The sequence below is a fragment of the Macrobrachium rosenbergii genome, chromosome 4, assembly GCF_040412425.1.
Source record: "Macrobrachium rosenbergii isolate ZJJX-2024 chromosome 4, ASM4041242v1, whole genome shotgun sequence".
Lineage (NCBI taxonomy): Eukaryota > Metazoa > Arthropoda > Malacostraca > Decapoda > Palaemonidae > Macrobrachium > Macrobrachium rosenbergii.
This window is the reverse complement of record NC_089744.1, coordinates 20392501-20417583: the sequence shown is the minus strand read 5'-3', so window position 1 is coordinate 20417583 and position 25083 is coordinate 20392501. Positions and strand designations below refer to the sequence as shown.

At 36.7% G+C, this 25083-nt stretch overlaps 1 protein-coding gene across 8 annotated transcripts in view; it reads left to right on the top strand.

Annotated features, from left to right (window-relative positions):
- Positions 1–25083, top strand: part of nmo (serine/threonine-protein kinase nemo) — a 298234-nt gene that overhangs the window by 211925 nt on the left and 61226 nt on the right. For all 8 annotated transcript variants that reach the window (XR_010850784.1, XR_010850782.1, XR_010850785.1 and 5 more), the window contains exons 3-4: positions 15865–15920; positions 19287–19393. Coding sequence is in view for 4 of the 8 variants with exons in the window: in XM_067090990.1 (XP_066947091.1) it covers positions 15865–15920; positions 19287–19393 (163 nt within the window). In the remaining 4 variants the exon portion in view is untranslated. The remainder of the gene's footprint in view (positions 1–15864; positions 15921–19286; positions 19394–25083) is intronic.

Here is a 25083-nt window from a genome sequence, read left to right as displayed (position 1 = left end):
ATGGAACGAGTTATTCGGAATAATGCTCCGTGTTTCTGTCTTGCCCTTTTACAGCCCTTTTGGCTTCTCTCTCTGCAAAACATCTCCCCTGTTGCAGTGCTTGCAGATTATGCCTTTGCTTATCACTAACAATTCCCTTTATGCAAAGGTATCCTTGGACTTTCGAAGTTCCAGTCTGGCTTGCTTACTTCGATTAACATGCACGCCTTAAGCTCTTAGCACATCCGTTCTCCTCTTGAACTTTTTAGGTTCTAATAGCACGAGATGTGATGTATTGCTATCCAAAAACCATTCACCTTGTATTTATGTATTTCTCCTCTTTCTGTATATCCTGTTATCTTTTGTAATTTCTTCCAGGTAAGCACCACATTCTTTGGAAGATTGAATTTCAAGTCAGTAGTCCCTGGTGGTTAGCTCTATATGAAGAGTTAACTTATGAATAATAATAATAATAATAATAATAATAATAATAATAATAATAATAATAATAATAATAATAATAATAATAGAGCATTATGCTCACCGGCTATTAAAACTACTTTTCATTAATTCGAGCTCCTGATCGTCGGTCAGAACGTCGATTTTACTCGTTACATTTATAATCTGCTAGGAAAACAGCTGTGCTTGATGTCCGTGGAGAAGTATTAAAACTACTTTTCATTAATTCGAGCTCCTGATCGTCGGTCAGAATGTCGATTTTACTCGTTACATTTATAATCTGCTAGGGAAACAGCTGTGCTTGATGTCCGTGGAAAAGTTTTTATATTCGACGAGGAAACCCAATACCCTGACCGATTTGCTACCAAAGAAATTTGGACCTTTACTAAAAACAGTTTGCGCAACATATGCCAACCGGACTTGCATCTTTCATCTCGGTAAATCCACATCTCTCATTCATAGAAAAAAAAAATGTTAACCCCCCCCCTCTAACGTCAGCTCTAATTTCAAGTGATTGTCAGTGGTCGCATTGCCTCGTCTGGTCCGCTACTAGTTCTTGTCTTTTATCTTGCTGTTCAGCCTCTCTAACTTGACTATTTATTGCTACAGTTGAGTTATATGGATCTTTATACTTCATGTCATTCATTTTCTGAATGCCTTGATCTTGCTGTCCACCCACTCCAACTCTCTCTTCTATTTTAAGCGCTGAATGGCTTAAAGGGCGCCAATGCTTGGCTCTACAACCTCAATTTCATCATTCATTCTTTCTTTCATCTTTTTTGTAGATCCTCTTTCTCTTTCTCAGTGCCTTGAACGTTCCCGCTGTTATATTCTTCATTTTTTTGTACAATATAAATTCTAACACATCTATTGAGCACAAGATGCATTCCTTCTCCTCACGGACAAGGCTTCGTCGCATCCACTCTTCACATAATTATGATGTGCAGATCAGCAGTTGATAGACTGTACAGCTCGGTACCCGTTTCTTTCCCTTTACAGCCAAGCTTTGGAGTCCTCGTCATGCCTGTTTTCCCCGATGTGTACAACGAAGCATCGCTTCAAGGAAGGAAACCATTCTTGGTATTTTCCCCCTCCCGTTTTCTTGCTTCGCTCTGCCCAAAGTTGGACAAAGCCGTGTTGTGGCACTCATCATGTGGCTACATTTACAACACTTCTATATGCTAACAGTTTTACTAGACTTTTAATGAGTGTATCTACATATTTTTATTATTTAGTTAGGAGAAAATTAAATCGGCTAGATTATTCTTATCTCTTAAAAAAGGGATCCCCTAACGTTGCGCATTTTATTTGATCCATATTGATCTTGTTACTGCCTGACTTTTTGTCCTTTCCTGTAAGGTTGATTTCTTCCTCCCCTCTTGCTCTCTCTTTTAATAGTTCCTCGTTTGACGGGTCGGTATAGTTCTCGGCTAGCACTTTGCTGGGCCCGCGTTCGAGAGTCCGGCCGGCCAATGAAGAATTAGAGGAATTTATTTCTGGTGATAGAAATTCATTTCTCGCTATAATGTAGTTCGGATTCCACAGTAGGCTGTAGGCCCCGTTGCTAGGTAACCAATTGGTTCTTAGCCACGTAAAACAAGTCTAATCCTTCGGGCCAGCCCTAGGAGAGCTGTTAGTCAGCTCAGTGGTCTGGTTAAACTAAGGTATACTTAACTTTTCTTCTCTTTTAATGATAGTCAGCGACGATTTTTTCATAGATTCTGCTGGGCAAAGTTGCCTTTCATTTCCCCTCCAGTCATTTATTCTCCACTAACTTTTGTGCTGTAGAATTTGGTAATATGTGATATTAATCTCTCATTGTATCACATTCAAATAAAAGCAGTTTCCTGTTGGTATGGCGGCTGAACGCCTGGACACTTGTAGATGTTTATCACTTCCTTTCTAATTAGTCTCATCCTTCCGGTCGTATTTATTGGGTACGTATTCAACATTAACCATCTGAAGTCTTAAGGAGAAAAAAAAAAAAAAAACGCTTCCTCTGCCCATTCTCTTTACTGAGACTGAGAGTTACATCGACCTCCACACGTCAGTAAATGAAACATTGTAACAAGAATAGATCTTGATCTGGCTACGTCAGAGACTGTCCTGAACTCTGACGCAGGTTCTGTGTTTAGGATATGACAGATTCCCCGGAGGAAGTGTCTGTAATATATATATATATATATATATATATATATATATATATATATATATATATATATATATATATATATATATATATATATATATATATGTCTTGTTTATAATTTACACTGCGCACTCAGTTTTATAAGTAGATTACAATGGAACTGAAAATTGTCTTTGTCTGGCATCAGTAACGTAGATGACATGACGCACGCGCTGTTGTGGCATACTAGGCAAAACAAAAGGGGGATTAAAACCTGGCGTAGGGTTGCCGAGTCGTTTTTAATGGGCCTTTTTAATATATAGTTGTTTCGATGATCCTGTTTATACATGGCAGTGTTTGGATGAACGCTTGTCTGATATTTAATTAGTTTTTTTTTTTGAGTTTCCTGAGAGAGAGAGAGAGAGAGAGAGAGAGAGAGAGAGAGAGAGAGAGAGAGAGTTGGGCTATTTTAAATGATGCAGCGATGTTTCCAGGATTGGTAGCATTACAGTATTCCAAGTGTATTTTCTGGACGTGATGGGAACAGACGGGTGGAAAATCAGTTTCTGCCTCCCCTGAAGTTTTACCCTGCACTCGTTTCTCCATTTTGGTTTTCCTCCTAGCCTGGTCAAGTCACCGATAAGTTTTTTTTTAACCTCTTGTTTCCTAAGGTAAAGATGCTTTTAATGTTTGTCATGAATTTTCCAGTAATAAAAGTAATAGTAATTTATAATAATAAAATCCGAGCGGATCTTTCTTGTTTGTCCGTCCCGGGTATGGGCGGGGTGGGTACGGGGTCGGGAAGATTGGGGAGACATGACACATCCACCCTCTTCCTGCAAACCTGTTTGTCCGCCCGGGTGGGGGCGGGGTAGGTAGAGGAGACATGACGGTCAGCCCCTGGTTCCATAGCAACGTAGCGTGCTCCATCAGGCTCGTAATAATAATAATAATAATAAATAATAATAATAATAATAATAATAATAGGAATTTATAGTTTTTGAATTTTATAAACAATTTTGTTAAGTCCACAAACATTAAAATGATTACTTGCGCTTCCTGATAATCGAAGTGTCTGTTTTTGCTGGAAACCGTAGAGCGCCGAAGAGAGAAATAAAGCGCCTTGGATTCTTTATAGATTTTCACGTGTCATTTGCTACGCTGTTTATAAATTATACAAAGATAATATCGAAAGGTTTATTTCCATAGATCATTTCAAGGATAATTTCGGTAGAGAGATAAGAATTATAAAGGCGAAAGCCTGGGTGTAGACAAAATAAGACATCTGCATTAAGCCTGCACGGTCTACTTCTAGAACAGAAATTCTACCGTGTGACTACAATCTGAAGAGCACTAAGGTGATTGTTTTTTTTTTTTTTTTTTTTTTTGAAGAGCAGAGCGCAGAAGGTAACGAGAGAAAAATAAAAGGGAAGGGAGGTTGGGTAGAAAGTGTGCCTTCGATATATACTGCTTGGTCCCAGTTGCTGTTTTTTGGGGGGTAAATCGTGTCTTGGTTGGTGGAAGAAGTTAGGCAAACAATTTTTATTTTAGTTTCGTCTTGAACGTGTGTATGAGCTCAGTCCGTAGACTGTGGCTTAAAAGTTTGTTAAAATCTCCTAGATTTAGGAGTAGTAATACTAGATGTTTTTAAAATGGTTTTTTTAAAACTTCGCTCTAAAACCATTTTGGAGCGTAGCTTTTAGAAAATTTTAACTTAAATCTACGCCAAAATTTTTTTTTTAAGAGTAGCTGTTTTAAAGGGGTTTTCAAAGGCCAATTCTAAAGTTTTTTTTTTTTTTTATAGAACACTAGGAATCAAAGTGATGTTTTGTTTTAGTTAATGTCTGTTAAACCGTTTTATACATACTTTCAAGTTCACTAAGCTGTATCGTAACGTTTTAGAGTAATGTATATTGTTTACGGAATTCAATTCAGTGAGGGGAAATACAAACAGGTTAAAGTGAATAAGCATTCCTTGCGTTTTCTGGTGGTGGAGAGAATTTAAGTTACTACTGCTACTACAAATTAATAATAATAATAATAATAATAATAATAATAATAATAATAATAATAATAATAATAATAATATTTTCTATCTTAAGTCATCCTATTCGACTGGGTGGTTTTAATAGTGTGGGGTTCCGGGTTGCATCCTGCCTTCTTAGTAGGAGTCCATCACTTTTCTCACTGTGTGCGCTGTTTCTAGTAGCTCGCTCTTCTTCATGAGTCCTGGAACTACTTCGGCATCTAGTTTTCCAGGTTCCTTTTCGGGGATCTTGGGATCGTGCCTAGTGTTCCTATGATTATGGGTACAATTTCCACTGGCATATCCCATATCCTTATTTCTATTTTCAGGTCGTGATACTTACAAATTTTTCAATTTTTTTCTCATCTACTCCGGTGTCCCGTGATACTGCGACATCAAAGAGTGATACTTTCTTCATGGTTTTGTCAATTAGCGCCAAGTCTGGTTTTTTGGCACGTATCACCCTATCTGTTCTGATACCATAGTTCCTGAGGATCTGTGCGTGATCGTTTTCTATCACTCCCTCTGGTTGGTGTGCGTATCACATATTACTGCAAGCTAGCTGGTGTTTCTTGCACAGGCTCCAGTGGAGGGCTTTTGCAACTGAAGCATGCCTCTTTTTGTACTGGTTCTGTGCAAGCCCCGGACATTAGTTTGCTATGTGGTTTATGGTCTCGTCTTTCATATTGCACTCCCTCCGTATGGGTGAGCTGTTTTTTTCCATCTATTGTTCTCTGGACATATCTGGTTCTTAGGGCCTGATCTTGTGCCGCTGTTAGCATTCCTTATGTTTCCTTCTTGAGTTCTCCCCTCTGTAGCCATTGTCATGTTTCATCGCTGGCCAGTTCTTTACTCTGTCTCATGTACTGTCCGAGCATTTGTTTGTTGTGCCATTCCTCTTTTCTGTTTTTCATTCTCCTGTCTCTGTATATCTCTGGGTCTTCGTCTACTTTTACCAGTCATTCTGCTCTCGATGTTAATGCAGTCCTCTGTGCTTAGTAGACCTCTCCTTCCTTCCTTTCATGTTATGTATAGTCTGTGTGTCTGTTTGTTTTTCGGTGTAGTGCATTTGTATTGTCATGTGTTTCCTAGTTTTCTGGTCTATGCTGCGGAGTTCAGCCTTCATCCACTCCACTACTCCTGCTCTGTATCTGATTACTACTGCCCATGTGTTCATGGCTTTCATCATGTTTCCGGCGTTGAGTTTTGACTTGCGTATCACCTTAAGTCTCTGCGTATATTCTTTCCTGATCGTGTCCTTCATCTCTTGGTATTTTATATCCTCTCCTTCTATTATTCCTAGGTATTTGTGTCCTGTCTCATCTATGTGTTTATTATTAGTTTTATTATTATTATTAAAAAGAATTCGTGAGCTTTGCAGTGTTGAGTTTCATCAGTCTTCGCGCTAAGCTTTGTATACATGACACTCAGGTCGATGGATTTGAATATGTCTGCATTCCTGAGATATCTGAATAAATGTGTTATTGCATACCTTGCGTTGCAATTATTTTTACGATTAAGTAATCATGTTATATGGTAAAATGAGCTTTTAATCGGGTTGTCTTAGAAGAACTTCATTGATGATGACCCATCTACGCTGTATTTTTATATATCTGATGGATTTAGAATCTGTTGTCATATTCATTATTTGGAGTTAGAACAAAAGATTATGACTCAGGGAATAAAAGAACCTTAGTTTCGGTAGAACTCAGGCTTTTTTTCAACTAATAATAGTAATAATTGTATTCATGATGCTACTGAAAAAAAATCTCTAGTTATGTTTTTTATTCTCCGCCAGTTTTTTTTTTTTTTTTCTTTTCCTGAGAAAATGGACCCCTCATGTCCCTATTGGTTTTGGTAATCTAAGAAACGGCTTCATAAAGAAAAACTTTCTCCTTAGTTGTGTGATATTAATCATCATCATCATCATCATCACACCATTTGACTCGCAGAATTTGTCAGGCCCTTCCTCTCGTGGAGCGGCTCCGGATGTCAATCCCCCGGAAACGGAAGTCTCTTGGTGTACTGGTTGCTTTGCAATAACGTTTCTGCCACTTTTTGTTTGTTTTTCTTTATGTTGAGGCCGATGGCGGGGGCAGCCGAACGCCCGTCTTCGCTGGGAGCTTGGTTAAGTAGTTTAGGGTAAAACTTCGGCCGATTTCAGAGTAGTTGTTTTTGTATTGTGTTTATTTCTTATCATTATATTTTGTGATGTTTTCACGGCATATTTCTTTGTCATTTTTTTATTCTATAATCGTTGGTAGGCTCAGTTTAGTAGGCTATTCATTCAGGAATGCTGACGAATAATCTTCTTTTACTCTTTCTGTAAATGTAGTAGGAGTTCCCTAGATATTGCGGAGTTGTATACGTAATAAAAAGTATTTTATAGTTATTAGTTTCTGCCCTGGGATAACTGTTAGGTAAATTTAACGGACGATTAAATTGATTACGGACAATCAGCGTCAGAACCAGCCCTCCAATTGAGACAGAGAACCTGACAGGATACCCGGGAAAAGTTTGTGTATGTTCTAACTTGCCAAGTGTACTAAGGAAGTTGGTGACAGTAGTTATATTTCTAATTGAAGTCTGATGTGACTTTTGATTAAGAAAACAAGTCCATTAACAGGAAGTTTATTTCTAGTCACAGAGCTTGATATGGACAGTCAAGTCCGTCTTAATCTCTCATATATCCTGAAAAATAAGTTCGTTGAACAGAGCTTTGGCCCGGCCGCCGAAAAATTTTAATGGGGTGTAAACGTGTCTGAAAGCGAAAAGGTTTATTTTTTTTTTAAATAGGTTATATCGATTGTATACTACAGTTGAACTAGTTAAATTAGCGTTTTGGACTTAATTATTTTCTGATAGGCACAGTCGAACCGCCCCCTTTGTTCCGTGAACAGTCCTTTTCCTTTTCGTATAAAAGAAGGTAGACTTTCAGAATAAACAAGAGTACGTTTGTTCACATTTCGTTCTGTAAATTCTGAGCCACGGATGAACGCCATTTCAGAAATAACAATTGAAAAATGCGCCGCAGTTTCTTCGGCACAATTGAGTTTTCTGTATAGCATATAATGCTGTATGAAACTCTCAGCCACGGCCCATGAAACTCTCATCCGCGGCCCATGAAAATTTCAGCCACGGCCCGGTGGTGGCCTGTGTTGTTGGCACCTATAGCGATGCTAGATGCACGATCATGACTAACTTTAACCTTAAGTAAAATAGAAACTACTGAGGCTAGAGGGCTGCAATTTGGTATGTTTGATGATTGGAGGGTGGATGATCAACATGCCAATTTGCAGCCCTCTAGCCCCAGTAATTTTTCAGATCTGAGGGCTGACAGAAAAAGTGCTGACGGACAGGCAGATAGCCATCTCAATAGTTTAATTTTACAGAAAACCAAAAATTCACAGGCAGACTTTTTGTATTTCATTTTCTAAACTTGAGAGAATGGGATACATGTTTCAGCATTATGCTTTATAGATGGTCTCTTTTACCTGTCAAAATATTTTCGCACTAGATTTGACATCTGTGAACTTAGTAGCTATCGCGTTCAGATATTTTCACTTTAATGTTGATTATCCCATCTAGCCCCGCAACCACATCAAGCTATTCGATGCGTTTGCCTCCGTATGCAAGATTAAAGCTGACTGGCGCTGTTGGATGCAACTTAGAAGATACTTGTGCCTGAATTTACAACTTTTATGTTGGAGTTTAGCATTAAATAGGAAAGCAAGCTTAGTTAATCGTGATTTAGAATGATAGTTTTGTTCAGCCTGAGTGTACTTAACATCTGTGGTCATTCCTTCAAAGTACTTAGCCATTGTAAGAGGTCAGAAATATTTGACTGATAATTAACATTTTTGAAATCCAGTTTTACACACACACCAGTTTTACACACACACACACACACACTACATTATGTATACGGAGCTTGTGCGTTTACCGCACGTTTGTGCACACTATATCCACTATTATTCTCTCTCTCTCTCTCTCTCTCTCTCTCTCTCTCTCTCTCTCTCTCTCTCTCTCTCTCTCTCTCTCATATCTGAATGGGTCACTTATTTTATTTGACTCGCTTTGGTTTCTCTCCCTTGTGTAAATGGAAAGAATAATGGTCGTATCGTCAAATGAGGTGACTCGGGTATTTCAGCTTTACTCGAGAAAGCATCTCTCTCTCTCTCTCTCTCTCTCTCTCTCTCTCTCTCTCTCTCTCTCTCTCTCTCTCTCTCTCTCTCTCTCTCTCAGGACGATGAATCAGGGTTATCTTTTCAGTTGTCTTTCACATTTACATTTATAATTTCCTTGGCATATTTCGTGTGTTAGAATTTGATTGGATTTCGTTAGGTCGAATGTGCAACATTATGATCCTCAAAGACACATTTGACAATATTTGACAAGAAGAGACCATTTTTTGTCGTTTTAAGTCGTCGAGTTATTGCTGAATGGGTTTATTAAATATAAAGCATAAATCTTTATTTGGTATAAGCTAGAATAGTGTATTTTGGCTGTTCGTAAGAGAGAGAGAGAGAGAGAGAGAGAGAGAGAGAGAGAGAGAGAGAGAGAGAGAGAGAGGAATTGGTTAGTTCTGACATTAATACCTTTACATTGAACTTCTCTTTAGCAAATTCCCATTGTTCTCATATGATTCTTACGTAGAATTTACCTATCTGTGAATTCCCTCGTTTTTGATGGTGCTTCAACTTTAATGTAATCCACAACGTAACTTTCAACATATTAGTCACTTGAATTCTTTTCTTGGTATTTTGGATCAGTGATTCAGTGGAAGTCTATTTGTGTTCTTCTTACAGATTCCATCTTAGTAGGTGCCCCCCCCCTCTCTCTCTCTCTCTCTCTCTCTCTCTCTCTCTCTCTCTCTCTCTCTCTCTCTCTCTCTCTCTCTCTCTTAACGAAGATAGGAAATTTATCGATTTCTTACCTAATTTTTTGCACTATTATTATATAAGACCAATTTTATGGTTACGGTGTTTTGTAATTTTTTTTAATGACCGCATAATTATTTATGATATTCAGTTATTTTTGTGTTGACTTTCTTCAGAGAGTGAATATTATTAAAGGCCTTGCTGTAATATGAGTGATTATTCTAGGTGAGGTTTGCAAAACTCGCTTGGCAACGGAACTTAGATTAACTTGGAACGAGAAACTTAGATTGACTTGGAAGAAAGTTGAATTAACCCGGTACCTTATTTTCCTTAATGGACAGGTAACTTCATCAGTAGATAGGGATAGAGTGGAATGAGTGACAAAGTAAGAGGAGGAGGAAGCGATTTGATAATTAATTCAAGAAAAGAGAAAAACGGAATGTAGGGACCATAAGTGATGATGAGAATCAAAAGAGGGATAGCATAGTAAAGTGAATTGATAGATAGAAATGCATTAATTTTATACTGAATGTTTCGTAGTAAACAAATATTCATAATGCGCGGCATTGTAGCACTCACAGGCCTACAGGTTTTCATATAATAAAATAATTCACACAAAACTTCGTCGTTGTAACCAGCATCGGCTTACAGTGTTCGCTGGTGCACTGGATTCGCTTACCAAACTCTTTATAAAGCTTTTGAATTACTTTTTTTTATTTGTAAGTTTATAGTCAGCCAGGTAAGCATAAGCTTAACACTTTATAAGTTTTTGAGGGTAATGTAACCAATATGATGCTTGGCGACCTTCCTACACTCGTAGCTTTACGTAAGGGTATCGTAACCTGCTTTTTTTAGGGTAGTGGGGACACTCAGTTTGCATTGCCAAAAATACCGATCATTGCTTTGTTACGTCATAATTGTGGTTGTATTCACTTAATAAATCGTCGACAGTCTATTTATATGTGTTTATTTATTGATAGTTTGGTGGGGAGAGTTTTTGTTTATCGAATAAACATGAATAATATTGCTTGCGTTGCATACATTCAGTTGCTCTGTATTTACAGTCTTAAGTTACCGTTTCCTTTTAGAAGTTTAGCATGGAAGAGGGAAGACTGATTATTATTATTATTATTATTATTATTATTATTATTATTATTATTATTATTATTATTCATGACGTGGACGTTTTTTAAGGACAAACCACAAGACCATTTATTAGAGGAGCAAGCTTCCGCAGATGGAGTGGCGATACGGGAAATATTTAACAATGAATATTAAAGACGAAATAGAAGAAATAGAATGGACAAAATTGGTAGTTAAGTATTTACTGTTTTGTTAAATAACAATGGGATTTTTTCGAGTTAATATTAATAAGAAGAAAGTAGCTAGTGGAAACAAAGAAGCATCTTAGGAAATAGAGCTCATTTTCAGCATCCGCTACTAACCTTTTCCTTTTCCATATCGACGACTTTCATTTTTGCCTCCAGTATCCAACTCTTGAATGTCACTTTTCCAGACTTTTGGCTGTAGTCCTTTTTAGCGCCTATTGATGACACCTACTTATTAAGTACAGTGTGTGTGTGTGTGTGTGTGTGTGTGTGTGTGTGTGTGTGTGTGTGTGTGTGTGTGTGTGTGTGTGTTTGACGTAATCTCAACCTCTATTTTACCTTTACTTCCCCTCGAGCGATAATTGCTCTGCTTAACAAAAATTGTGTACCTACGAAATTTATTTATTGGATGAAAACCCTGAAAGTATTAGTAAACTACAATGAAGTAGGTATGTGTACATTGACTGTTAGTGGCCAAACTGGAAGAACGAAAGAAAATTTCTTCGACTTTTGGGGCTGCCTGAACTTCCGAGTCAGTTGAAATCGTCCACGAGAACAGCTGACATTGGTCGGTGCCATTTTGGAAAATACAGGGATATTGTTCTGAAATTTGGTTTTGGGAGTGTCACTTTTACATCCTTGGGGAAATTGATCATTTTGACTCTTTGAAAACTGTTCTTTTACCTTTGTGTGTGTGGAACTGTTTCAGTGTTAAATAACAGGAGGTTAAAGAATATATATTAAATTATAATTCTCTCGATACCGCAAAGCCATTCTTTGCTTAATTGTCAGGATAATGGAGAATAGACCTGGAAAATGTACAAGGCGTTGAGCAATTGAAACTTTCGTATTCAAGATTTTGAATTGCATTTTAATAGGCGGCGGGAGCTAATTTTTTTTCCCCGTGCCATAAACTACGAAGAATTAGAAAAAATATGCAGGCCATTCTTTTAAGGTACTAATGATTAGGATCTTTCCTAGAAAGTGTTCCACAAGGGTTTTAACCCTATATGTATCCACCTTTGCGGCGTGTTTAGTACAAGCCCGTTGGGAATTTACTGTAAAAATATAAACAAAAGACTGTAAATATCATAAAGATAACGACCCCCGAAAATCCTTGGGGTCACTATCAAGGAAAGATCCGATGATTATTATTATTGCTGTTGTAACTGTTGTTAATGAAGAATTGAATAAGATAATGACCGCTCCCAAACTTAGGTGTCCGGTTTATGTATTGCATGTCACAAATTCTCTCTCTCTCTCTCTCTCTCTCTCTCTCTCCAAGTTTGTACTTTTAATTTAAATAATTTTCACGTAAATTTTGTGAAGTAATTATAATCACTGGTGACATATAATTATATTATAAGTATTCATTGTTGACATATAATTATAGTTATTTTTAACATCGAATTACATCCATTGGTGACATATACTTGTTGGTGTCATACCTTCTCACGTACCATCAATTTGATATTTCCTGTAAATAAACGGAGGTTGTGCTTTGCCTTTAGCTCAAAGGCTAAAACACAGACTTCAGACGGGTGGTATTTTAAGTTTTCTGTAAAAGAAAACTATCGAGATGGCTATTTGTCTGTCCATCCGCACTGTTTCTGTCCGCCCTCGGATCTTAAAAACTACTGGGGCTAGAGGGCTGCAAATTGGTATGTTGGTCATCCACCCTCCAACAATCGTCAAACATACAAAATTGTAGCCCTCTAGTCTCAGTAGTTTTTATCTGATTTAAGGTTAAAGTTAGCCGTGATCGTGTGTCTGGCACCGCTATAAGCGCCAACAACACAGGCCGCCACCGGGCCGTGACTGAAAGTTTCATGGCCCCGGGTGAGAGTTTTATACAGCATTGTATGCTGTTGTACGGGAAGCTCGATTGCTCCGAAGAAACTTCGGCGCATTTTTTACTCGTTTTTTCAGAAAATCAGTTTTACTAGAAAGAAGGTGCTGCTTCACCCGGAAATAAGTGATAGGCCCGCCTCGTATGGGATTGAAAACTAGAAGTCAGAGGAAATGAAGGCAAAAAGAGAATCTCCCAAGTCAAGGAAAACAGAAGCAAAAAGAATGTACCTGAACTTAATTACGCTGTTATTTTGTTTTTCTGGATAACCGTGTGCTAAGTAATTTGAAAAAAAAAGTCACTTTGTTTCTTAAGTCTTGTGTATTGAGTATTTTTTAGAAAGAATGTTGTGTTTTTCTACTAAAAATGGTGTAAGCCACAAGTAACATTTTCACACGTACGTAAGTCAGTGTGTGTTACCTTACCCATTTTTGTTAAATTTTGGGAATTAAGACAATTGAAACAACATAAATGAAAAAAAAAAATTATGTACATTTTTGTTTCCACATCGACAAAAATCTTGTTTAAAAATGAATCTGCAGTAAAAAATATTACCAGGTTCAATGTAATGTGTTTAGTTTAACGTCCATATTAATAGCTGATGAATAAATATTTTCGTAAAAAAAGAATATTATGTCAGATGTAGGATTTTACACTATTTTTTCTTGAAATGACTTGGCATGTAAAAGATTTTTGGAAACTTTAAAAAAAAATTTATCGTGAAATTTTCTTCAAAGCTTACGCGAAATCATTCGAATAACAGAAATGAGGTGATATTAACAAGAATAGAATTAACCATAAACTGCATGGTAAGGAAACACATGAACAAAAAAGAAAAGATGACTCCTTACCATCTTCGCATATCGTCTCGACAGCCGCGTTCAGTATGAAAATGTATTTAAAACTTCAGGAACAACTCTTGGGAACTTGAGTTGGAATTGAGTGAGTGTCGATTCGACGGCGTCTTTTCTTGGCAGTGCTCGGTTAGCGCAGGTGATGTTCATTTGTCGCAAACGCGTTTTTAGGAATGTTTGGGGTGGCGAGTGTCGAGTAATATGATTAGGGGATTTTATTGAGAGTACTGGTGGCGTTCATGTCTTTGGTAATTTATAATATTATATAGCATCTCTAAAGTCAGTCCAAACATTTATTGTAGTAAGAATAAGATAATGAATGGTTTATGTTATGCATTTATTATTAAAAGGAGGTAGACTTGACTCCATTCAATTGCCATACATGCGTCTTGTATCTGTCAGCGTGTGCGTTGTAAGCAGGTTGTAAGATACACTGGTGTCAAAATAATATGTTCGTCACACTCATTTCCAAGATATGCGATTTGGGGAGTTGCCGGATTATCTCTTCACTTGTTGATAAGATCTTTGATAGGTGGAAGTCAGTGTTTTGTGTAATTCCCTCTTATCTGCAAGGCCTTAGATATGTCAGGGAGCATCACAGTAATCAAGTCCAAATGTGTGAATATGTAAACAACCACAGTTAAAATTGGTTTTCAAGCTGCAGTTTCTTATAGGCGTTCTCAAACATATCTTCGTTTTTACACTTGGAATTATCTCATATATATATATACATATATATATATATATATATATATATATATATATATATATATATATATATATATATATATATATATATATATATATAATGTAATTTTTATCTTCGGGTATTTACAAAAAAATTTTATAATTCTGACTTATAGCTAAATATTTGTTAACAGGAATAAATCAGACGTTCGTCATCGTCACAAATGGTAGTTTTTCATGGAATAACAAGAAACTGGTTGAATTTATGCATGGCTACTCTTACATAGACCATACAGACACGCGCTATATATACTGTATATATATATATATACATACACAGATATGTATTTTGTCTGTGTATGTATGTCTGTGTGTATGTATGTATAATGTGCCATACTCCTTTGCCCCCTTAGGAGAAATTGGCTCCAAAATACGAAGCTGCTCTTGGCTATGTGCCAACTGTTTAACTGTTTCCCTGGCATTTGTTCAGTTGTTTATATATATATTTATATATATATATATATATATATATATATATAATTATATATATATATATACACACACACAGTATATATATACTGTATATCCAATAGGTATATAAAAACTCTATTTTATGGAAGTGAAGCTTGGGAGTTGACTACCAATGAAAGAATACAGGTTGGAGCTGCTGAGATAAACTTTTTGCGTGGTATATATGAAGAACGAACGAACTGCAAGGGTGAGAGAATTGTAGATATGAAGAAGAGGTAGAAGTTTAACCATAGGTGGCAGGATAAATCAGTCTGAAATGGATTGGTGTACACATGCGGAAGGATCAGGAACGAGGAGAAGAGGAAGACTCGGAATGCTCACAGGATAGATGGTGTGAACGAGGCATGCCAAAAGGAAGGGTCTCCCTACAGGAAGCGCGAGGGTGGGTGCGAGCTGAAGATCTGAACGGCATGGTGTGTTTAGCGTGGTTTGACGCACTCCTGATGAGCCTTGCTTGGAGATGTGTGAAGGGGTTAATGTTAGGGTTTCTGCACAAAGGGTTCGTCCACGAATTCATAGGTGAGCTATGAATGTGGTAGGGGACTGTTTTCCTCTCGAGCCACCGGATGTGGAAACATCTTTATATATTAAGGTAAGTGAAGTATACCTGAAGAGTAACCAGACCACTGAGCTGATTAACAGCTCTCCTAGGGCTGGCACGAAGGATTAGACTTATTTTACGTGGCTAAGAACCACCTGGCTACTTAGCAACGGGACCTACAGCTTATTGTGGAATCCGAACCACATTATAGCGAGAAATGAATTTCTATCACCAGAAATAAATTCCTCTAATTCTTCATTGGCCGGCCGGAGACTCGAACTCGGGCCTAGCAGAGTGCTAGCCGAGAACTCTGCCGACTCTGCCAACGAGGAGCTATCTTTATATAGATGGATATATGTATATATACTGTATATATTTATATAGAAAATCATTATATATATATTATATATAATGATTTTCTATATTCTGACTTTGATTATTTTCCATAATTGTATTGACACTTTTTCAAGTATTTGAGGTTGAGTTTTGCGAAGTCAGAGAGCTTTACATGTTACTTTTCTATCGATTTTATCAAAATGCATATGTTGCCGATTGAATGTGATTGTCGTTGACTAAAACAGTATCTTTCTTTTTTCCTACAGGTATTATCGGCGCTAGACATCCTGCAACCTCCCCACCTCGACTTCTTCCAGGAAATGTATCCTTTTTTAAGAACTGGTTTTGCAGTGAGCATATAGCCCAGAAAGAACCCGGAATAACCGGTGAAAGGAACAAATGGGACTGCTCTGTTGTTTACTTTTTCACGTTCTACCAGTAAATGACGTTAGTATAGATGGTATCGGAGTGTAGCACTTTGGTAAGTGGTTTCAGTGCTTATTTTTTTTTCTTATTGAACTTAAGGGCTTGAATGCCATACTAATTTATTTTGAATTTGATTAGAAAAGTGGAAATACAGGGAAAAAAAAAGAAAACTGCACCTGGATTGCCTTGATAAGAAAAATGATGTTAGCGCATTAGACTGCAGTTGTTAGTTACTCAGGCTCCTTTCCGTTTCAAAGGTGACATTAAGAGACTTCCTAAATTTCCTTGAAAAGGTGGGCTGTTATAACTTACGCGAAAAGGGAAATGGGATTTGTGATCGATTTCTATAAAGTGTAATTTCATAATATAAAAGGGAAATAGGAAGCCGTAGATTTGGTGACGTGTATTGAAGCTGATGCAATCTGGGAAAGTCAATCGTGGTAATGCCAGATAAGTGGTACAGGAATCCTGAGTACATTCTTTTAAAAGGTGACGGAGCATCCGTCTTCAATATTTGATATGGGACAACTGACCACACCGGATTCCGTCGGGGGAAGGGGGTGTTATGAGAGAGGGGAGGGCTAACGAACGCTGGAAAGGGGTAGCAGCACCGCTTGGCCCGAGAGGAAGTTCCCTTAACCCCCCAAAAAAAAAGATGGTTCCTTTATTGAAAGCAAGAGACGGTTAACGCAGTGTTTGGCGAGGAACGGAAGATTGGAGGGGGGATGTTAGCACAGGGGAGGAGGTTTGTCGGACTGCTTCTTGAGAGGCGCTTTTCTAAAGAAAGGTTACGAAAGAGGAAGAAGGAAAGTTTTCTTCACTGGAAATTTCTCGTTGGAAAGAAGCAGGAACCTCCCCCATGCAATGCGGCGAACATCCTAGTTTGAATCACGGAACGAATTTTCGTCGTCTTTTCAAAATGAACTAGTGACTGGAATGGAGGGTCGTATATTTATGTTTGGTCGTCATTGCAAAAATAAAAGATGAAGTCAAACAAAGCCTTTAGGTTGAATGGAATTTTTTATTAAATTGACTAGCGAAAGAAAACGGGCGCACGTGCGCACGCACAGACATGTATGTATGTATGTGTGTGTGTGTGTGTGTGTGTGTGTGTGTGTGTGTGTGTGTATATATATATATATATATATATATATATATATATATATATATATATATATATATACATACATACATACATATATTATATACACATAGTTACGTAAAGGCCTTGGAACTATATAATATTCAATATTTTTATGCCATAAGGGAAGATGAAAGCAAACAAGATTGTAAATTGTAAATGCTTTCCCGGTGTTTGTCACAGCTATAAATATGTGACGGTCGTAGCATTCAGTTCAACCAGAAGTTAAAACGAAGGGAGACAGCAGAGTCACTTTAAAGACGCCGACGATTGACGGACAGAATTTCAGTGTTTTAATATATTTGCTCTTGTGAAGAAGATTACTGCCTACTCATAAACATTCCTTAACGGTGCGATAAATTTATCACCTCAGGCTGCAGTGAATGTCTTTTCCCAGTTTATTCTTCGTGAATGGTCTTATAATTGCAAAAACGGGATTTAATGTTCGTCGTGTCCTAACAGAAGATTTACTCATACTGGAACGCTTTTAGTCGTACGTTCTCCAATGGTATTTTCACTTATGGTTGAACATTGAACTTGAAAAACTTTCAGAATGCTGCACATATTTTCAAAACAGGGAGACATTATTGGTTTTTTGTTATTTCTTAATCGGATACATTGCCAAAAGTCTTTCCAGCCAAACTTAAAACACTGGTCAATAATTTGAGGTTAGAAAAATCTTACTGTTGCGTCTGTGATATTTTTATTCCTTTATCTAAATATCTTGGCAAAGTCAGTCTTAGTGCCCTTGGGTGCAATGAAGAGAAGATCGACCTCTTAGTTGGAACACTGACTTGAGTTATTTACTTAAGCAACATTATTCGTTGGTTTTCTGAATATATTTTCTGCGTGTGGAGTCTTCTCTAATATATATGAGTGTAGGATGGTAGCCTTCGTGTTTTTTTTTTTTTTGTGCCTTTGATATTGACTGATGGAATTTGTTCATGTAGTTGTTCTAAAAAGTGGTCACATTAAAGTTAATTATTGCAGTGTTCGTTTAATGGATGTTGTTCGTTTAGTTTTCTAAAAAGATATTCACATTTAAGTTATTGCAGTGTTCGTTTAAATGCTACGACTGACATTCAGTGACAGATGCAACAAGAATTTGTTATACACACAGATGTAACAAGCTTGTGCAGTTAATTGGTATTACAAAGTGAAATATCTTTTCTGTTAGCGGGGCTGAGTTCAGAGATCCACACCAGACCACCTAATCCCTTTCATGCCATACCTTACGCATGTAGGCCACTTCAGGGCAAGGATTTGTTCTGGCATAAATCAGATTAATCGGAAACCGTAAATTTACGGGCTGCCCAAGAGCAAGAGCCCGTACTGCATAAGGCCAGTTTAAGCTGAAAGAAGAGAAAAATCAAAGCTAAACAACTACCACCAATTATAAACGCCTCGGAAGGCCTGGCTTCTCTTCGTTTCCGTACATCTTCCTTCTTGACTTAGTTAAATTACACACACACACATAAGTATGTGTGTGTGTGTGATATGGTTTGTATGTGTAAAATGCAATGCTTGAAAAATAATTTTCATGTATTAATCATTACGTAAAGTTTAATTGTATTTAAATAAAGTGAATTTTACACGAGGCAAAACATTTAACGAGAGTATGTCGTAGAAACTAAAGATTTCCTTTTTTAATAATATCAGCTGGTTTAGAATGGTATTCATTCAGTTGGAAATGAATACAGCTAGTGCATTCAGTAATGATTGGAAGGTAATATGTTAGCATTTTTTTGTACCTTAAAGTACAGATTTTTGTTAGACAATCACATTCATTAGTTGGAGTAGGTGTATAGTCCAATTTTCTTTACACCGTAATTGTTATTGTCAGTACGATGTTTAGGCATTGGGACTTTTTTACGGCAATATTTGTTGGAGTTAAGGATTTGCCTGTATTTAAAGAATATTCACTCATCATTTTCTGTAATGTTACATCAATTCCTGTATTATTATTATTACAAAACGTATTTGTGTCGTGATTTGCTGATATCCCAGAAGTTTCTCTTGAATCGAAAGCAAATCTACCCGTCAGTATCGCGCGGGAGTTCCGTCGCGAAAAATATCCTTCGTCATAAAAGTCGACAAACTCCTTGACCATCACTTGTGCAGATACGTCATCACGGAGCTTATGCAGAGCGACCTTCACAAAATCATCGTCTCCCCTCAGCATCTCTCCGCAGATCATGTCAAGGTCTTCCTCTATCAAATTCTCAGAGGTAAGTTTCTCTCTCTCTCTCTCTCTCTCTCTATTATATATATATATATATATTTGTATATATATAATATATATATATATATATATATATATATATATATATATATATGTGTGTGTGTGTGTGTGTGTGTGTGTGTGTGTGTGTGTGTGTGTACTTACATTCTTGCTTACATGTATAGTCTATGTAGCTAAATCAACTCCTAAGGGATAAAGAAAAAATAAAGTATTTCTTATTAGTTTTGTCGTTAGTTTTAATTGAATTTGTACTTTAGTAAGACTTACTTATGAATTGAGAATATTTATTACTGCGAATTTGATGGGTATTTTTCATTGAAAGAAAAACAAACTGCAAAGGGGCGCTTGGAGTTCATGGGAATGACGGTTTTAGTGTAGACGATGCTAACAGTGATTGAAGTCATTTCCCAATCGCTTCTCTCCTCCTGAACACTTAATGATAAGTTTATAAACAATGAAAACTTCATACGTTGAAAAAAAACAAAACTAGTCAGCGTGTTTTTTGATACACTAGTTTCTCAGTCCTTTCTTGGCTGGTGTATCCTGTTCACTCATCTTGATAATATGCGCTCCTCTATCCTTAAAAGTTAGGCTGCGTTTGACATTTTCTGAATGAAAACTGTCTGAAAAGGAAAAGAATACGTAACAAGCCATTTAACAACATTTTTGTCTTCTACATTGCTCGAATCATTAAAGTTAGGGAGCCTTGCCATTATCCCTTTAAACTAAGGGACAAAGTTTGGATGAAGAAGAGAGAAGGGCTATAGTTGGCCCCGTTGCATGAAGACTCGTCATTTTGATTGATCCAACAAGGTGAGACGTGGTCGTACCAAGAGAGCATAGAGGTATTTTAACCCTCCTTACTGGGAGGTTTCAGGTTTCATGTGTGCTTAATTTTAATAAGTCGTCCTTACCTAAAGAGGATTGGTCAACAAAGTTACAGTTCCTGAAGTTTGACCGGAGATACGATTTGTTTTGTTTATATGGGACTAAATCTGGTTGTATTTTCCTTTGAATATCGGTAAATTTCGTCATATTTCCTTCGTCACTGGAGTTCGCATGCCTCCCCTGAAGCACAAGTTACCTGCTGCTGCCTGTGTCAACCAGAAAGTAACGCCCCAGCCAAGGTATTTGTGCGTGGGTAAGAATTTTAAGAGCAAATGAAGTTACAATGAGAATATATTTCAGTAATTGGGTTTCATGGTCCTGTCTCTTGAAAACTAGATCATACTACTAAAGGTGATGGATGTACAGGAATTACTGAAGGATATTACGGGTTGGAATAATGATTTATTCAATCTTTGGTTATCTGAAGGAGAGGAACTCGTCCGTAAGGTTACAACAGTACAGTTGTGATCCAGTGCTAACAACATTTGATTAGCCTCATGTTTTAATCCAAGCCATTCTTCGTGATGAGAGTTTTCAGGTAAAAATAGAATTAAAAATTGAAGGATCCTTCTTCGCTATCTGTCTATCTATCTGTCTAGCTAGCTATCATGTAAATATATATATATATATATATATATATATATATATATATATATATATATATATATATATATATATATATGACTATATATCGATATATAGGTCTCTAGGTGGAAAGCATATATATTATATGTATGTATATATATGTATATATATATGACTGTGAAATATTTTATTGAAACAATTCCATCAAATATAAGGGATCCCATAAAAACGCCAAAATGTGGAAAATAAGGGTTATATTTCAGAGACCAACCTGGCTCTCTCCTCAGGCAAATAGTGAATGAGAAAAAGTTACAGAAAAGCGGTATTTTTACCAGAAGATCCATTGGTCAGCCGTTAGGTCACTCCAATTGACAGTTTCTCTTTAATCTTCTTAATCGCTGGTTGGAGGAAGATTTTATCTATAATATCTGAATCCCAGGCGCCTCTTTGAGAGATTCATTGCATTTCTTTGTTTAATCAAGGCTGATTCCACCATCTGGCTTTTGAACCGACAATTGCTGCTATAAATTATACGAGACACATGCCAGTTTATTTTCTGGTTATGGTTATTTATGTGGTTAAAAGTAGCTGAGCGCTGTTGTCCGTACCTAACTGAACGTTTATGCTGCATTAATCTTCGAGGGAGTGATTTGCCTGCGAAGCCGATGTAAGATTGGTCACAGTCGAGGCAAGGGATTTCGTAAACTCCTGTGTCTTTGGGGAATGGTTTTTGTTGGATGTTAACCAGGGATCTGGCTAAGGTATTTGGTTAGGTAAACGCAAAAGGGTTAGAGTTTCCAAGTGTCTGTGTCGACGTCTTAATCCTGTCCATGGCGTGGGATTGGACGTCTCTCTGGTCTTGTTATTGGGGGGACGGTAGGAAATAGTGTTTGCTTTGTGGATCGATTTCTCAATTAAATGGTCAGGGTACTTTAAAGATGACAGCTGCTTACGGATTAGTTCAGTTTCCTTTTCCAGGAGATCCGGGGAGCAAATCCGATAGGTTCTTGAGAATAAATTGCTGGCTACGCCAGTTTTGATAGAGTTGTTTTGATAGCTGTAAAAATGGGTGTATGACAGAGAGAAAGTTGGTTTTCTGTATATAGTAAATTTGTATTCTGTCGTGTCTCTAATTATTAAAACGTTAAGAAAAGGAATTTTGTTGTCTGTTTCCCGTTCAACTTTAAATTTGGTGCATTTCACTGATGTTGCCCCACTTACTATCCCAAAATGTTAAGATATCATCTACATATCACATCCACAGCATGTGTTTAGGTTTTATTGCGTTTGTTTTCACAGTTTCAAAGTGTTCCATGTTAGACTGGCTAAAACAGGACTTAAAGGGCTGCCCATGCTGCGTCCGAATTTTTGTTTATAGAATGACTCCCCGAATGAAAAGATGTTATTTGATACACAATTCAACTAACTATTATTTTATCTAGGGCTGGTGGGAAATGATCCGAATAGCTGATTTTTCCCTCAAAAACTGTAGAACGTCCCGTACTGGTACTTTTGTGAATAAGGAATCCCCATCTAAACTTGGAAGTTTTATGTTGTGAAGTGGTATATGTGCTTCTTTGAATTTGTAACAGAAATCTTCAATGTTTAAAGTACCTGACCATTTAATTGAGAAGTCGACCCACAAAGCAAATACTATTTTCTACTGTCCCCTCAAATATATATATATATATATATATATATATATATATATATATGTATGTATATATATATATATATATATATATATATATATATATATATATATTATGTATTATATATGTATATTATATATATACGTATATATATATATATTATATATATAATATATATATATATATATATATATATATATATATATATATATATATATATATATATATATATATATATATATATATATGCTATGCTGTATTATATTATTTCCATCGTCAATTTAATATTGTTTTGATGTTGTTTTATATGTTGCTTTGAACAAGAGAACATATATAATATTTGAATGTTTTAGAGTCACGAACTTCCAACTTTCGTAATTTATCCTACATTTATCCTGTTTTTCCCTTAGGTGAGCTTTTCGTCACAGTCTAAGAGTGGATGCCTTTTTACTGTCTTTTAACAAGCCCCCTCTCTCTCTCTCTCTCTCTCTTTCTCTCATAATAACGAAGGTTGTATCCAGCAACTGTGGTCATCTTGGTGTTCTCGCCAGAAGAAACAGACTAGGGTAATAAATAGTCGATCAGTACCAGCTGCATCAAATGGAGAGTACCTTTTGTATTATAAATAAGTAGGAAATTCTGAACGAGTTTTGTCGATAGAATTCTGGCATTTGCACAAATTTAGTCCTTGATCTGAGTAATTGCTTGCGTATTCGTGCCAATGAGGAACTTTGCAGTTTATATGTACTTTCCACTCTGTTGTTTAAAATGAGTGCTAACTCATGTAACTGATGTACTTTTTGTTTGAATCCAGCGTGAGACATCTTGCACCTTTTAATATGTATGTATTCATAATTATGCAATGTCATTTTTGCCCTCGTACGCAAATTATACACCCAGTATATGCATGAATTTTAGGGAAATGTGGCGTTATCTCAACAAAATTCTAGATTTTTTTAAAGATTGACATCATGGAGGATTGTCTTGTCTGTTTTGGTAGCTAATTGGCCGAAAGTTTTCAGCAGGACCGAGAGTGAGGCGAAAAGTTTTTCCTAACAATTTGATGTTCGTTAATTAGGTACAAACATCGGCCTGACTTTTCTTAGTCCTTTCGTGTATTTTTCTGAGTTTGTTACATGCAAGTTTCTGTAGTGAGCGAATGTGTGCGAGTGTGCTATGCATTTAAGAAAAAAAAATGTTGATTGAAGAAGTCATCATGTTCCCAAACGCTGCATAACAAACTTTTATGGTGAAATGTACTGTAGTATACACATTGAATCCAAATATCTTCCATCGAATCACCATTACAACTTCCGTAAGACAGAATCTCTTGGAGCTTTTCCTGTCGCACAGATGTTGGGTCATCTGCTGCGCTGATCTTCGAAGAGTCTTTTGTTGTCACTAAATGCTTCCAAAGCATTGGCAGTCTTGAGTAAGGATATGCCAGCCACTTCCTGCTTGGGGCTTTAATCCTTCACAGAGTAAATATATTTCCAAGTTTTTGTTCCATCTGCTTTACATCTGTTGTTGTTGGCCCAACATGTGCTCTTCCCCCTTGTGTAGAGTTAGTGTTGATCTCTCACGCACACTTTCAGACTGGGATGGCATTTTGAGTGACCTTTCATTTTTTATATTGGTCAGTTGTATATAAAAAAAGTTGTCTGCTGGGCTTTTAAATAGAAGTTTTATCTCCATAATAAATAGGCAGATTCCTTATTGGTTGTTGAACTGTCGTATTAGAGACATTCTTGTCTACAAATTCACATTTGGAAAACACGTCTGATCTCATCTCCAGTTGCTCTTTGAATTAGTGTACTAAGAAAGTATTTCAATGCTTTTTAAGACCTGTCTGTCCTCAGAAATGTGTTATTTTTAATTCTGTCACCTTTTAATATTTTTCCCAGGTTTTATTTTAAGCTGTTGATTCTCATCTTGACTTCTGTGAAGTATCTTATTACAGATTTTAGTATAACCGTTGGCACTATGGTCCCAGTAGCTCATTGTGAACGCTCTGTAAGGTTTTTCACAATTCTGACCATTCTTTGGTTTCATTTTTTCCCGAACTATGCCATTCGCCACGTAATGATAAATATACAGTATTGTATCTTCTTTTGTGGGGTTTAGTACCACACAGTATCATATAAGTTTTGTTCCCTCTGACCAAATTATGGAATGATCTTTCGAATCATGTAATTGAATCGTTAGAGTCGCGAAAGTTTATAGTGGATGCCTTTTTTTTTTTAATAGACTCACATGTGTTATTTCATAGCGAGGAAATCCTAATTTGATATTCTTGGCGATATCCCTTATGTAGTATATATTTTTTAAACAGGCATTTCTTTTTCGTTTTGCTCAGCTTTCCGTATTGCTGCCCCTGCGCTCGTAACATTTTCTTTTCTAACTACGATTGCAGTTTTAATAAAAATAAAAATAATCTGTTCTCGCTCTTTCAGTCATTGATCGATTGCATTCCATGTCATTATTCATAGAATAGACTTTACTGTAGATTTAAACATGATTGATTCATCTTGACTTACCCTTTCGTTTCTGC